The sequence below is a fragment of the Sardina pilchardus genome, chromosome 2, assembly GCF_963854185.1.
Source record: "Sardina pilchardus chromosome 2, fSarPil1.1, whole genome shotgun sequence".
NCBI lineage: Eukaryota > Metazoa > Chordata > Actinopteri > Clupeiformes > Clupeidae > Sardina > Sardina pilchardus.
In genome coordinates this window covers 6,848,628-6,864,346 of record NC_084995.1, presented here as the reverse complement: position 1 = coordinate 6,864,346, position 15,719 = coordinate 6,848,628, and the positions used below count along the sequence as shown (strand labels likewise).

Here is a 15,719-nt window from a genome sequence, read left to right as displayed (position 1 = left end):
GTTGCTGAAACTTCAGCAGGTAGACTGCAAATAAGTAACCTGACTGATTGAAGAAGGAGGTGTGGCAAATTCCGTCAGGCTCCTCTCGAACTTCCGTTAGTGAACGGCATTAAAACACAGGAAGAGCTAGTGAGAACTTAATCAGAGGTCCCCTTAAAACATACAGTACAGTCCGGAGTGGACCACAAGAGGTGGGGTATTTTATTCATCTTATTTAGTTTTCCTCTTAACCAGGGTAGTCACATTGAGACCCATGTCACAACAGCAGTGCCAGTAAACAATGTTTACTGTAGGGCTCAGTGGAGGACCTCCAGAGGCAGCCCCTATATGGACTGCATGCATACAGCCTCACACTCCTGGCCTGACCAGGTGAGGGTCTGACAGGTGCATCTGTCAGTTAGAGGCAGGTGTCCAGTGGACAGGAGGACACCTGCCCCTGACGGCTGAGAAACAGAGCCACAGCGGCGAGTAATCAAGAATGTGGTGTACAGTAGTGTGAAATGACACTAACATAGTATATACTGTATGCATCCATCCACAGCACATCTATAACAACAACATTAGTCTTTGTTGGGGTATCCAAAACCTCTTAGGCAAGAACCGTTATCTTACAGTAACCTTCATTTCTTATCTTGATTTAAATCTACAGTACTTAGTGAAAACTGCCTTGAAGACAAAAGACAGACCAATGATTTCATTCTGCTCTGCTAAACAGAATGTTTCATTGTTTTTACTATAAGGTAAAAAAAATAAAACTGTAGATGGTTAAGAATCTGGCAGAAATCAAACAAAAAAGGAATATCTTACTATAAGAGAGGAAAGACTACCATATACATGACCTTTCTCCCCTTCTCAGTTAGCCCAGACAGACAGACAGACACACACACACACACACACACACACACACACACACACACACACACACACACACACACACACACACACACACATACACACACACGCACACTGAGTCTGTTTGAAAATACCCACCAAAAAGACCCTCTGGCAGTTTTTGCAGACTGTCCAGCTCTATAGAAGCCCCAGTTGGACTCCCTCCATAACCTTCTGTGGTTGTCATGACAATGTGAACAATGGCCCCCACCTCACTAGTCTTTAGAGTGGGCGTGAGGGGGGAGTGCTGGAAGGAACCCTGCCAAAAAAAAAAAAAAAAAAAAAAAAACAATGCTGACCCCGCCAAAGGCCCAAAATCCCCACCAAAGGTTGGCCCTACTAGCCCCACTACCTCACTCCTCTTTAGTCCACAGAATATGTCCTAGCCACATTATGCAGAAAGTTCACTTCTCAAATGGACAATCAAGGCAATGCTATCATTATTCATTCATCTTAGTGTGTTTATAGATACGATACTGCCCCAAGTGGACACTAAGTTGAAAAGGCGCAGCACGTGTGCAGATGAGCAACATGCACACTGTCTGTTTTTCACCTGTATCTCCACCTGAAGGGAACTCCACCTGGTGCACAGTACAGAGCTCCCTCAGGTGCATAGTGGTGACCTGTGGAGCCTCAGCATGACTCCCGCAGTGCTCTGACCTTACATCTGTTACAAAGTGACACTTTTGGCTGTGAGGTTCCCCTTCTGACTCTCAGCCAGAGCTGTGTCTGGCTGCTGGCGTCTAACATGCAGTCTTAAAAAAGAGGGTTCTTGGGGAGCTATTATAGAACCATGCAGGCTTTTAAAGAACCCTTAGGGGTGCCTTTGATGGACCCATAAAATGGATTAAAGGGGACATATTATTCAAAACTCACTTTTTGTGGGCCTTTGTGTTCATATTTAGGCTTCTACTGTTCTTATAAACACTCCAAGCGTGAAAAAAAACCCCATCCATCCGTTTTCTGTAGATGCTGCTGTGAGCCATTTGGATTGCTCCCTTATTCTGATGTAATACTAAGGGAATTTGCATAGACCAACCCTAGCACCAGGGTCTAACATATGTGGTTGGATGCCGGCTCTGTTTGTAGTCATTTTCACCTGTGAAACGAGCAGCGTAATCAATACACACAGCCGGAGGCGTGGCCAGCCCAGAAACGGCTCAATTTGGGAGAGACCAATTCTAACCTTGTTTAAAAAGAGGTATAATATGTCCCCTTTAAAGGACCATTTAGGGGTGCCATATATGAAGCATGGTCTTTGGTTCTACAATGTCAATAATAAAACATCAGATTAATGACCAAATCAAAGTTTCTTCCTACTTGCTCATGTTTGTACAGTGGCAGCTTTACTCAGCCTCAGTTAAGCTATAATAAAGAGGCATTGCATTTAGTGTGTGCAACTCAAAACAGCCCAAAGATCATGTGTGATACAGATTAAGCATACTGTATATACAAATGGAGGTTAACACTGATTGGTATTCACCCACTGGTTCACCCACCTGTCAACATGATAGCATACAAGTGATCTGGTGGGACTTGGTAAAAGCGGAGCAGAAAGAGGTACTGTAGGTGTCAGGAGGAGAAGTGTGTACAAACCCAGCTGCGTCAGGGCCTCATCCACTTGCACTGGTAACCACTTGAGGGGAACAACAAGACACCCCAGAGCAAAAAGAAAAGGGAAAAAGATGCTGATGTTTTAATGAAAGTGGTTTGATACTAATGTTTGCATTGCTGTTCTCTCACAATTTGCGATTACCCCACCTGCAACGGTGTGATGAAAGAGAGAATATATATTTCCCTCTTTGTACTTGAGCTGGATAAAATCAAACCCTAGTCTCTCACAAGGGTCACATGGTCTTTTGTGGAGCTCTTTGAAGCTGCTCATTGGCGTCCTTTATAAAGGTTTTACAGATTTACAATCTCCTATACGTCTTTTGAATGTCTCCAACATACATTCAGTTCAAGCAGCAATGCCCTATACATCAGTCCTCACCACCACAGCCTGAGACATGCAGTCTCAAAAGACAGAAAAGCCGTGCATACATTACGGATGACTTTTTCTTGTTGACATACACTGCCATAGTTACCATTTCATCTTATGCTCCATTATACATTCTTCACTGTGAAACAATGTGATAAAGATGAATGAAGTACCATTTATGTGCTATATACCTGAATATGTGATACTAGGTCAGTGGGAGAAGATCAGTGAAGAGCATTTTAGGGGGACTCTGTGGTTCACAGCAAATGGTAACTATGTTGTCACAGATTGCTCTGCCTGAGGAAGTATTTTGGTCCGGTCGCCGTGGTTACTGAACAAGCTGGCCGGTGATTCAAAGTCACGGGAGGCAAAAACAAAAGAGCTTTTCTCGCAGCTCAGGCCCCAGGTCTGGAGCCATGATCCAAGGATAGAATGCCATCCCCCAAGACAAGGCAGATGACATTAGAAAGGATCTGGTTCAAATCTGGCCGTAGCAAGCCAAGTCCGTTCAGGAGTTAGGAGATGGCTATCTAATCTGAAGGGAAAATGCAGCTCATGTGATTGAAAATATATGAAAATGGGATATCCCACCCCAAAGCAGCACAAAGTAGTGCTGTAATGGCAATGGCATTTAGGGGAACCTAAATGTAGAAATATTTTCAAAAAGTATGTTTTTTTTTTGTTGTAGAACAACTTCTTTAGTATATTATTATGAGATAAGACCAATGAGTAAAACTTTATTGTGATTTGAACACACCAGTTCTACACCAGATTTTACACAGGACAGTGACCTTTTAATAAGGCCACACATCCATCACTGCATGAATGTGAGAGAATAAAGCATAGATTAATTTATTCAATATTCTGCATGCAAATGAAAGTGCAGATATTTGTCATGGAGTTGACAGAAATGGCATCAAAGAGACACTTGAGAACAGAACATGATCATCATCCTCTTCTAAACTTTAAAGGAGCGCACTAGGCACTTACCCAGCCACCCACGGGGGGGAAGAATGAGTCTTAAGCACACCTCTCCGTGTCCACTCCTCCTATTAGATTAGCCGCTGCTGAATGACACCACTGTAGTGGGCCTCACAGAGAGGGAGTCTAAAATAACGTTGAGGAAACTCTTTGTGGAGTATGGACACAAGGCGCCCTCAACTCCTTGATTGGTAAATGCGATTAGTCCGGAGTATGCTGTGAATGAAGATTTATATGGTGGTTGCGCTCAGACATGCATGCTCATCACAAACCAGCAGTGTGCACTGTTTTTAAACACCAAAGAATTTGTTTGGGTTGCCAGGGGATAACTCACATTCCCTGTTGCACTCCACTCCCAACTTGCTTTCCCATTTTATGAAGCAGCTGTGCCACCACAGTACAATGCAACAGTATTAGGTAGGCCTAATAAATAAAAAGGTTTGAAAATGTTGGTCTTAAGATCCTGTGAAATCCTGAGGATCACATCAAGCTTGTCAGCTCATCGCATCTGTTGGTGCTACTGTACCTATAGCAGCATGTCACAATCCACAAACACACACAAAGAGGAAACACAAATCATGATTTCGGTACTGGTACAACACAAGATTTCCTCTCACTGTCTTTAGTCAAAAGTCACTGCGAACAGTTTACACTGACAAATGGCAACTCTGAACTTTTCAGGTGAAAGGTGAAAACTATTTATAGGAGCATGGAGTTGTCTCACTTAGTTCAAGAGAATGCAGGTTGGTCCACAGGCGTCTGCTTTCTATTAGGCTGGAATGAGTTCTTGCCTGCCTGATGGGACAGAATTACCTAAATTAGATACTGGCGCTCACTTGAAAAGGTGCATGTCTCAAACGGCACCAGGTTTGTAACCAAGGGGACAGCCACAGAACCAATGCAGTAGTTCTCTGAGTCGAACAGTGTATCCCTAGCCATTGCTTCAGTGAATAACTCTCAACACACTGGCATTATAGATTGTCATCTCAGTAGAATCAGATCATGATGGATCAGATATCACATACATAAAACATGTAGTGACATGGCATTAGTTGCACAACTTCTTCCTGTGCAATGATGTTACAGGTGCTCACCAAAGTCCTGTACAATAATCGGCAAGGGCAATGCACATTTTCATAATGGAACCATAAAAGTCATGAATCATCTGGACGAAATCACATCAACAGTGTCACAAACACAGGCTGGTGCACATGGCCACTTTGCTATGCCATTATTCCCTCTGGGTCACTTTCCTGTCCATGACAACAGACACATAAACACTATGTTTTCATGGTGGTCAGCACATCAGCCCCATCACAGCATTACCATAACTGTCAGGGGCCGGTCTGGTGAGGCAGGCGGTGAGGCAGGCTTTAGTTTGTATGCAGGGAGACATTTCAGCTGATCTCTTTGATCCTGCCCTTGTCTGTTGAACTGATGGCAAACAATCCAATAAAAAGCCTTTCGCAGCTTGCAGCTGCTGCTCCATCAGGTTTCTGCTCACCCGTGGGGGAGTGTGTGATGCTGCAGAATGGGCAGACTCATCTGGGGGCATGCTGGATACACATGGTGGATAGTCACTCTGTAGGCAACATCACTGAATAACTTTTTAAAAAACAAATCATGCTATTGGAACAGAATTACAGTTGGTCAAATTATAATCACTTAAGTGGAAGTGTTTAAAGGTGCCTTAGTGTGAAACATAAAGACTGCTGTCAACATCGTCATCAAGAGAGCAGTTAAAGTACAAGGGAAAAGGGCCAAGCACATACTGTAACTCTGATACTCCGCACAATACCTATACAGCATTCTACAGTTACAGGTACCTTGCTGGAACATATTTAAGCATAAGATATGTTTACTGTCACTGGAGACGAGTGTACGTAGAAGGTACTGTAGGTTAAATAGAAACATTAATGGAAATGATAATTGTGTTAGTGTATGTTTAAGTTCTTTAGCTGCAGATCTGATATTTAACACAATACGGCGCGGTCTAAGAGAGACACGCCTGCTGGCTCCTGACCAGACTGGGTGGGTGTGCTGAGGTGTTCAGGAGCTGCAGTCGCTAAAGAGCACAGGGTCAGCAGCACAGTGACAGGCCAGGCACTGCTGCACTTTTTAGATTGAGGTGTAGAATTGCAGTGTCTCAGCGCTCTCTCTCCTTCCTTCCCTCCCTCTCTCCGTCTGTCTGTCTCTTTGTCTGTCTTTCTCTCTTCCTGGCAATCTGTTCTTGTCTCTCCTCTCTCTTTGTAATCCCCCTCTCTCACATGCTTCCCTCTCTCTCTCTCTCTCCATTTCTCTCTCTCTCTCTGGTTACGTCATCGCTTCAGTATTCTCTCTGGAGAATCAATTCCGTTCATAAAGCATTAACTTTCATTAAGCAATAATGCTAAGTTCAATGGAAAAACCCTTTTGCCAATCAATGATGAGTACTAAACTCTGAGCCATGGATTTTTGGATCAGAAAGACACAGGAGCCAATTGGATGATGACCCTGGTACAGACAAAGAGGTCCTGTGGGTTAAAAGCCTGTTATTGGCTGTTATCACAGTGAGATTTCAGCACATAGACAGTTCTGCCGTTCAAGCTTTTTCCATCTCTCATGTGCACGACCCACTGCTAACTCCACTGGTGTGGGTTGCTTGGATCTGGCTCTGGGGATTGTGGACCTGTAAAACACTCCCAAGGTGCAGCACTCCATCGCACTCGACAGCCATTCAGAATACTTTCTGCCCCTTCTACAGCCAGGCGGTTTGGCTGGAGTAGTGAGTGTCTCGGTCTGATTCACTCTGTTGGAGTCCTGTTGATAGAGCCAGGGCTGTGCTTGGACACAGGAGTGGACACTGACGGGGAAGCTAGATGAGAGGGAGGACAAGGGAGAACCAGCCAGTCTGGTGATAGCTGTGAAGTTTATCGGTATCAAAATCCCCCAGACAGAAATAATCCAAACCTTTTACCCCCTGTCCTGCTGTCTGTGTGTACTTCACCACAGGTTGCCACAGAGCACATTTGCAATGACAGTAATGATGAAATGTCAGAACTTTATGGATCAGCTGCCAGTCAAAAACAGATAGTTGTCTGCATTGCTGCTCACAGCTAGAGATGGAACATGTTTTTGGGGAAATCAATCATAAATCTGGCCAAATGTCTGACACCATACACTCCCTATCAGCAATGAATAAGAAAGATTTAAAACATATGCAGCAGGGTGCAAGAAGATCATAGGGCAGGACCTGAATATCTCAGTATAAAGAACAATAAATATGACTGATGGGTAGTCAATGACTGACACTTAAAGGTAACGCCTCATTCAATGTTTCTGGGGTTGTCGTTATGTTCAAACATTCTTCAAAAATGCAATGGAAAGCCCACTTTGGTGCACCATGTGCAAGAGGAATCACATGAAGGTGACACACACACAAATCCTGCAAATGAGTTTCCTGGAAAATCAGATTAGGAAGTTTTAGATAACAGACATGCTAAGGTGCCATAGGGATTTGTCTACTAGAACTGCCTCGAGAGCAAAGACAATGGACTCCTTCTGAAGGACAAAGGCGCAAATGAATTGAACTTCTGAATGCATTCTTTGTCTTGTCTTGTGCTTTTCTTTTCTGAGTGGTTCATATATTTATGATTCTAAAATATGTAGATGAATAAATAAAGCCAAAACAAGGAATAATACACTGCACATTAATAGTGAGAATCAATCTTCATTATGTCCAATAGGGTTTAAACTGTGTTTAGATGGCAAATAGGTTATTAATTTCTCCTCCTTAACAAAAACATCTGGACTATAAGAATAATAGCTTAGGGTTTTTCATTTTTCTTGTGATTATTATTCAACTGACCTTTGGCAAATGTTCTGTGCAGGATTAAACCATATTTAATGGGTCAACTTTTGTTAACTTCTGAATTACCACAATATACAAGGTTAAATCTTGATTCTTGATTCGTAAAGTCTGATAGGGCCTGAACAATGTCACTCAAACCCTGGGATCCCTGTCATTTGCATAAGAAGCGTGGTATAAATAGCGTTCCTCATCCTCCTCAACCCTCGTCGGGGCAATCTTGTAGGGAGTTCTGCCTGTGCGAGAGAGGACACGGTCGGAATTTCATCCACGTTTAGCGACAGTTGGTCAAAGAGATTCAAAGAAGAGGCACAGAAGAGGTAACAGTAAGTGTCGGGAGTACCAGTCAGCATGTCTTCCCAGTCATCCTACAGGAAAATGTTCGGCGGGGAGAGACCTATCGCCAGGTCCAGCTACTCAAGTCGACAGTATTCGGCCCCGGTGATGCGCTCGCGGGTGTCTTTTGGCGTCTCCTCCGCCCCGACCGTCTACGCCACCAAAAGTTCGCGGGTCCGCACGAGCGCACCTATGCCCAGGTTGGCCTCAGAAAATTTGGATTTTTCACTGTCCGACGCCATCAATACCGAGTTCAAGACCAACCGGACGAATGAGAAGGCACAAATGCAGCACCTGAACGACCGCTTCGCCAGCTATATTGAAAAAGTGCGCCATCTCGAGCAACAGAACAAGATACTGAGCGGGGAGCTGGAGCAGCTGCGGGGGAAAGGCACCTCTCGCATCGGCGACCTGTATGAGGAGGAGATGCGCGAACTGCGACGGCAAGTTGACCAGCTGACCACTGAGAAAGCCCGAGTGGAAGTCAATCGTGACAATATGGTAGAAGACATCGAACGCCTTAAAGCAAAGTATGTTTTCTGTTTCTTAAAATGTTTATACAAAAACACAACAAACAAACAAGTAAAACAGCAACTAATCATTTTGCTAAAGTATGATATGCTGGCAGGACTTCTGCTTTGATCTTGTGATGGGCCTAATTGCACATTTGGTTGCAATTGGTTTGCAGCAAACATCTGTAACGTTTATCCTGGATGTAATGTTTCCCCGTGTGTCTATAATATGAGGGGAGTATGAGGGGTAGTGTCAGCTGTGCCGTCTCTCTTTTCAGGCTCCATGACGAGATTCTTCAGCGCGAGGAGGCAGAGCATAACATGCAGAGCTACAGACAGGTACTGGGTCACCTCCTGGCGACCACTAGTCCTTTATGTTCCACATTGCTACTAATGGGTGGAATGCTGCTCAGATATCCAACCTTTGGATTTTGGGCTAACTCAATCATTTAATTCTCCATAATTCTCATGACAGCTTTAATTACACTTTAAAGTGATAAAAAAGCTCAGAATAAAATGCTGTCCCATTGTCAAACAGCTACATAGCCGCGGCCCTGCTCAGGCTCAGTAGAGGAAAGTGTTGTGAGCTGTGTAGCAGGCTAATGGCTCCTCATGTGAGAGGGCTCTTGCCAACTTTTGAGCCGCTATTATGGACACAGGGGCAGCGATGTGGATGGACGGTCAAAATAACGGTCGACTTCTGAGTGTACAGAGGCAATGGGGCAGTGTCAGGAGCTACATCTAGGCCAGTGGTTCTTAAACTGAGGGACGGGATTGCTAAAAGTATGGGAGGTATTGCAAAATGATTGGCAGTCTGAATTAAAGAAAACATTTTAGACTAGTTTGAAAGTAGCCATAGCTGCAAGCCTACAATTCACAGTGTTTCCATAATAGGCTATATGTCTCTGAAAGTGGATGCTCTGTTTACACTCAAATCTCTACCTGTGGCTCTAGCAATGACTTTTGAGCTTGAATGTGCAGTTTGTGAGCTAGGAGACTTTGTGCATATCACAGGTCAGGTGCTCACCAAAAAAGGTCACATTTTTTGTGAAAAAGTTCACACAAGCAGTGAGTAAGCTTTCTATACCAGTGATAGAACTCTATGCAGCATACTTCGGCCACAAGCGGCAATTATACAGTGGATGAGTGCTTCTTATCACTTGGAAAATTATACTTGAGATCGGTAAATTCTGCAATGGACATTAATGCCTTTGGCGTCAGCATAGCCTACCTATCAGGGGAGACATGTTCTGCTTCTGCTGCCAATGCCAGTGTCACAACATTATCCAAAGTGAAACTACATTTCTGATAATTCTTTTTTGGGGGTCACCAGACAAAAAGTTGTAAGAACCACTGGTCTAGCTCTCTTGTTTTGCTGTGGTGAAAGATAAATGAAAATATACATTTCATTAAATACGTTATTTACTCCTACTTGGATACAATTCAGTGATCTAATACCATTACTGTTCGGTATGGATCAAACATGGACTCGTGTTGGTTGGTCAGATGGTTTCCTCTAAATGCTTGCTGTTTCAGAACAACTCAGGCCTAACACTATTCCAGAACTCACCACAGATGTCAGACAGCTTTTTGTTACCAGTGTCTTACAGCCTCTGCAATATTTTCTGTCTGATTCCTTCATTTGTCTATTTGTCTTACACATAGCGGATCATTATTCCCACTGCACTGAATGACGTGTGGGCATAACAGAATTTCATCTATCTATCGATGAAATAAGAACAGGAACATTCTACTAGTTCTGTACAATTAATCAAATGAGTTGAATCATTTTTGATTATGACCTATGACCCAAAACAACATGATTAAGATATAACAATTCTTTTGCTGCATTCCATTCTGCAACAGTGCACTCATTTAGTCTTGAACACATGCCAGAACGACCCCACCCACCCCAATTACAGCATGAACTCTTTTTTACCAACTGGGTTGTTTTCGGCTGTCTTGTCCTGCTCCGCTGCGCTGCGCTGCGCTCCCCACTCGATCTCACTGAGCAGGATTTAGGCCTGAGCTGCTTTGCTGCCCTGCCACCTCGCTGTGTGACAAGTAAGGCCTGAAGTGACCAAACACCTCTGCCACCAACCTTAAAGTGCTGGCTCTATTACTGTGTGTTACAGATACCATTGCTAGACACACACACACACACACACACACACACACCCTGTACACACATACTGTACACACACTACAGAAATGATAAAGGTCTTCTTGCTTCCCTGTGTGTCTGTGTGAGTGACCCCTGACCCTTGAGAGTGGGCTGGATGTGGTGTTGCCGTGGCTCCCTGGGTGTGTGTGCTCAAGGGACAGGACAGGGTGTGCGCAGCAGGCCAATGTCTACTGAATGGCCGGCTTTGTCTGGGGTATTAGAGTTGAGCAAAGCTGCTTCGCTGCCCAGAGCCCTCTTGCCATGGCCTGACAAAGCAGGCTGTTTATGCCACAGGCTGTTGCCAAGAGTTAGGGAGTGTTGGTGTATATGCTTCTGTGTGTGTGTGTGTGTGTGTGTGTGTGTGTGTGTGTGTGTGTGTGTGCATGTGTCTCTTTATCTGTGTGTGTGTTTAGCTTTCTGTTTGTTTGTGTGTATATATCTATCTAAGTGTTTATGTGTGTGTGTGTATGTGTGTGTGTGTGTGTGTGTGTGTGTGCGCGCGCATGTCTGCAGGGTCGGAAGGACTGGGAAGTCCTCTGCTCTGCTCCCGTGCTCTGTGTGTGTGTATGTGTGTGTGTGTGTGTGTTTGTCTGCTTGTGTCCGTGGCCGAGGGCTGCAGCTCAGGGGAAAGGCCCTGTGACGCTGTTTTGCAGAGTGGCCTCGCTGCCCCAGGCTGGCTGGATTTGGCTGGTGTATCAGTAGGGTTAGCAGCCACAGAGATGGCTGGGTAGTGCCACAGGGAGATGCCAAATGTGGCTCACATCTGGCTCACATCTGGCTCACTTCAATACCAGATCCAGGCCAGGCAGAATATTATTCACAGAAGAGTTACTTATACTCGCTCTCTCTATCTGTATCTTTATTTCTCTCTCTCTGTCTCTCTCTCACTACCTATCTATCTATCTATCTATCTATCTATCTATCTATCTGTCTATCTGTCCATCCATCCATCAATGCATCCATCCATCCATCCATGCATCCATGCATGCTATCATGTATTTATGGACATATGTCTGTGCTGTATGTACTGTACTGTATGTGATTATACTATACAGTTTCTGAGAGTAACTGAGAGCGGTGTTCTTGTGTCCAGGATGTGGACAATGCTGCCCTGTCTCGGCTGGACCTGGAGCGGAAGGTGGAGTCCCTGCAGGACGAGATCTCCTTCTTGAAGAAGCTCCATGATGAGGTAGGCAGCGGTCAGGTGGTGTCCTGTTGTCCTGCGACTGACCCAGGATGGTGTCCAGCGCTCTCCTTTGGGCTAATGCTCCAGACAGTTCAGGCCCTTGGACGAGCTTCAATCTCCGCTGGCCTCTCTGGCTTTGATGTGGATCTAATCGCTGCTGATCATATGATGGACACACACACACACACACACACACATAGACACACACAGAGAGAGCAGTCCAGCACAAACTGACCCCACCTTGTCTTGTGTGTGTCCCTGCAGGAGATGGCGGAGCTGCAGCTCCAGTTCCAGGAGCAGAATGTGCAGGTGGAGATGGACGTGGCCAAGCCTGACCTCACAGCTGCCCTCCGAGACGTGCGTCTGCAGTATGAGAACCTGGCCTCCAAGAACATCCACGAGTCTGAGGAGTGGTACAAGTCAAAGGTCCGCACTGAGGCGCTAGGCTGTTGTTCACATAAAACACTTCCTTTAGTGCATGTGTTTATAACTAAGCCAAGTATGCAAATGTAGCCATTTTAGAAGATGTTGGCACAAAACTGTTGTACAGCCCCGCAGACCTGTGAATGAGGGCCAGAAGATCACGCTGTAGAACTTTGAGCAAAGTCTTTGATCTTGTTACTTTCTCTTATTCGACAAATCTCTCACACAGATGTCTGTCTGTACCCCCACCTCCCCCAAACACACACACACACACACACACACACACCCACACACGGTTGCCTCACTCATCTCCTTAGTCATGTCCTCTGTCCTTTTTCTCTAAGCCTCCCCATCTGCTTTCTAGTGTATCTGTCTAATCCCCCTCTGATTGTGTGTGTCTATGAGTGGGGCTGTGTTCCTCTCTCTCTCTCTCTCTCTCTCTCTCTTTGTGTGTGGTTGTTTGACAGTGTACAGTACATGTGCATACATTTGTATATGTTTATTTATTCATATATATTTTTTTATGTTCACAAATATTGTTTTACAAAATAACACAATTCCGAGCAGGGAATAACAGACACCATGTTGGACTGTAGTAGTAGAATTACAATATAGTACTGTATATCACCAAAAGTTTGAATAAGAAGTGAATCTGTTTTTCACCTCTCTCTCTCTCTCTCTCTCTACCTCTCTCTTCTCCCTCTGGCCGGAGCAGTTTGCGGACCTGACTGATGCTGCAGCCAGGAATAACGAGGCCTTGCGTATGGCCAAGCAGGAGTCTAATGAATACCGTCGCCAGGTGCAGGCCCTCACCTGTGAGGTGGACTCCCTTAAAGGCTCTGTAAGTGGCTACCACCACCACCGAGAACTGCTGTACCCCTGAAGCCCAACTATTGCAGCCTGGGCATGGATTGTCCCACCATATAGCCCAGTACTACAGCATAGGATCACTAAATCATAGTCTATGGGGGTAATGAATACATAAATGCATAAACACAGTGAACAGTGAACAGTTAGTTAGAGTCTATCCTCATGTCATCTAAACTCAGACTGCTATTTGCATGTAAGTTTGAGGACCATACAAGAAGTCAGTCTGTTTTACGGAGCATATTTATACTATATATATATATATACTAGTGGTTTGATGAACTCAAATGAAGGTTGTGCAGTTCCAGACTGCAGTAGCCCTGTGCTGTTGTGTGCATATGCACTGGACCCTGCAGTAGCCCTGTGCTGTAGTGTTCATCAATCCTCCCCCATCTCCCTGACCCAGAACGAGTCTCTGGAGCGCCAGATGAGAGAGATGGAGGAGAACTTCTCCATGGAGGTGTCCGGTAGCCAGGAGACCATCGCCCGGATGGAGGAGGACATCCGCAACATGAAGGACGAGATGGCGCGCCACCTGCGGGAGTACCAGGACCTGCTCAACGTCAAGATGGCGCTGGACATCGAGATCGCCACCTACAGGAAGCTGCTGGAGGGAGAGGAGAGCAGGTGCCTGAGTAGAATACATAAAGATGTACATACACGCATACACGCATGCATGCACACACACACTCACACACACTCACACACACACACACACACACACACACACACACACACACACACACACACACACACACACACACACACACACACACACACACACACACACACACACACACACACACACACACACACACGTCTGCTCACACGCCTACACAGTGAATAGTATATAAGTAGATTATTAATGGTGTCCTCACACATTGAGCTGTATTGATGAATTGTACTTGATGGAATCGGTTCTGTTCATTCTTCACAGAATTACTACTCCCATGCCAAACTTCTCTTCCCTTAATCTAAGAGGTCAGTTGACTCAATGCCTGCAGCCTGATTTTTGTGAACATCCTCCTATTTCTCACATATTGCAATCATTTGACCTCTGCAATCTCTGGTGAAACATCAACTTATTGTCAATTCTGGCACCACAGAATCCATGCTGGAGTCCAGGCCTCTAGAGAGCTCATCCACAACAACCAAGAAGGTGCTCATCAAGACCATAGAGACCAGAGACGGACAGGTAAAGTTGCCCTGTTTACATCTGCACGTACAGCTCAAATAAATGCATGTGAAGCGTCAACATGAACGATGACATGAAATCCATCATGTACATTGCTTTATTAGCTTTATCTCCTCTTTTGTTCACAGGTGATCAATGAGTCAACCCAGAACCATGATGACATGGACTGAGCGTTTCCTGACGGACGACATCCCTAATAACAGACCTGCTAGCCAGAGAGGGAGAGGGAGAGGGAGGGAGAGAAAGAGAGAAGAGAAGTGGATTCCCTTTTTGAGCCGTAGAAGCCAAGCTTCCTTTTGCTCCTCACACCAAACCCGATACAAACAGTGCACAGCAAGGTGACCAAGTCACAAACCAGTAATCCAACATCCTGCTTTAAAGAAGTGCCTTTCTGCTACTGATGGAGAAGAATGAAGCAAGCCAAGCCAGTGTGGTGTATAACATGTAGAACATAGAATTGACCCCTATAGAGAGAGAGAGAGAGAGAGAGAGAGAGAGAGAAGAGAGAGAGAGAGAGAGAGAGAGAGAGAGAGAGAGAGAGAGAGAGAGAGAGAGAGAGAGATTCATGCTCTTGGGACCAGCACACTGACACAATGCTTACGCTTTGACAGTCTTAGCACAAACATAGAAGACTCTTTTCTGTGTTACCAAACCCTGGAAATAAATGGCTATTTCCCTCTTATTTCAAGTCTTTCTTATTGCAACACTGTTTGTGCTGCATATTGTCTCTATTGGTAGCCTTCATATACAGTAGCATTCACCTTTGAATTAAAGTAATACGCCTACTTGCTAGAATTTGAATGACTAGACTTGATTATATTATATTTGAACATCCTCATGGCCTGCCTACCTTTTATACAATAGTGAATACTTTTAATAATTGGATGTGTTCGATTGAATAATGAACACAAAACTATAAGGTACAGTAGGCCTATAAGGCACTCTCTGTCTATTCCAAAGTGTACATTGAATCACATAACAGTTCATGCTCAAAGGGAAGCACACTTACTGTACCAACAAGATGTTTTAAGCACAAATGTCAAAACAGCCTAGGCTACTCCTTACATAATGATATCGGCTATTCATGGGTTTCATCAGGTCCCTTTTCACAGGTGTATGAAATCAAGCATCTAGATTATGAATGCAGACTGCATGGTGCTTGATTAATACACCTGTGGAAAGGGACCTGATGAAACCCATGAATACTGTGACTGCTTGGCAGCAACCACAGACGAGACGAGAGGACGAGCTTTGTAACTTGCCACTGCCACCTGATGGCCACCCATGGTTAAAACAAGATGGTAAAGCTGACCAAGAAACTACATTGTGACATCGA

The 15,719-nt window shown here is 44.7% G+C and overlaps 1 protein-coding gene across 1 annotated transcript; it reads left to right on the top strand.

The window, feature by feature from the left end:
• The first annotated feature begins 7,920 nt into the window (after positions 1 to 7,920).
• viml (vimentin like) lies at positions 7,921 to 15,065 on the top strand. Its single transcript, XM_062517387.1, has 9 exons — positions 7,921 to 8,566; positions 8,827 to 8,887; positions 11,806 to 11,901; positions 12,163 to 12,324; positions 13,037 to 13,162; positions 13,595 to 13,815; positions 14,126 to 14,169; positions 14,295 to 14,383; positions 14,512 to 15,065. The coding sequence occupies exons 1-9, from the start codon at positions 8,052 to 8,054 to the stop codon at positions 14,551 to 14,553; spliced, it is 1,356 nt and encodes a 451-aa protein (XP_062373371.1). The 5' UTR covers positions 7,921 to 8,051; the 3' UTR covers positions 14,554 to 15,065.
• Positions 15,066 to 15,719: the final 654 nt, after the last annotated feature.

Coding starts and splice junctions, on each gene's coding strand:
- viml (XM_062517387.1), top strand. CDS start 8,052: ATGTCTTCCCAGTCATCCTACAGGAAAATGTTCGGCGGGGAGAGACCT. Junction 8,567..8,826: donor ATCGAACGCCTTAAAGCAAA/GTATGTTTTCTG, acceptor CTCTCTTTTCAG/GCTCCATGACGAGATTCTTC. Junction 13,816..14,125: donor CTGGAGGGAGAGGAGAGCAG/GTGCCTGAGTAG, acceptor CATTCTTCACAG/AATTACTACTCCCATGCCAA.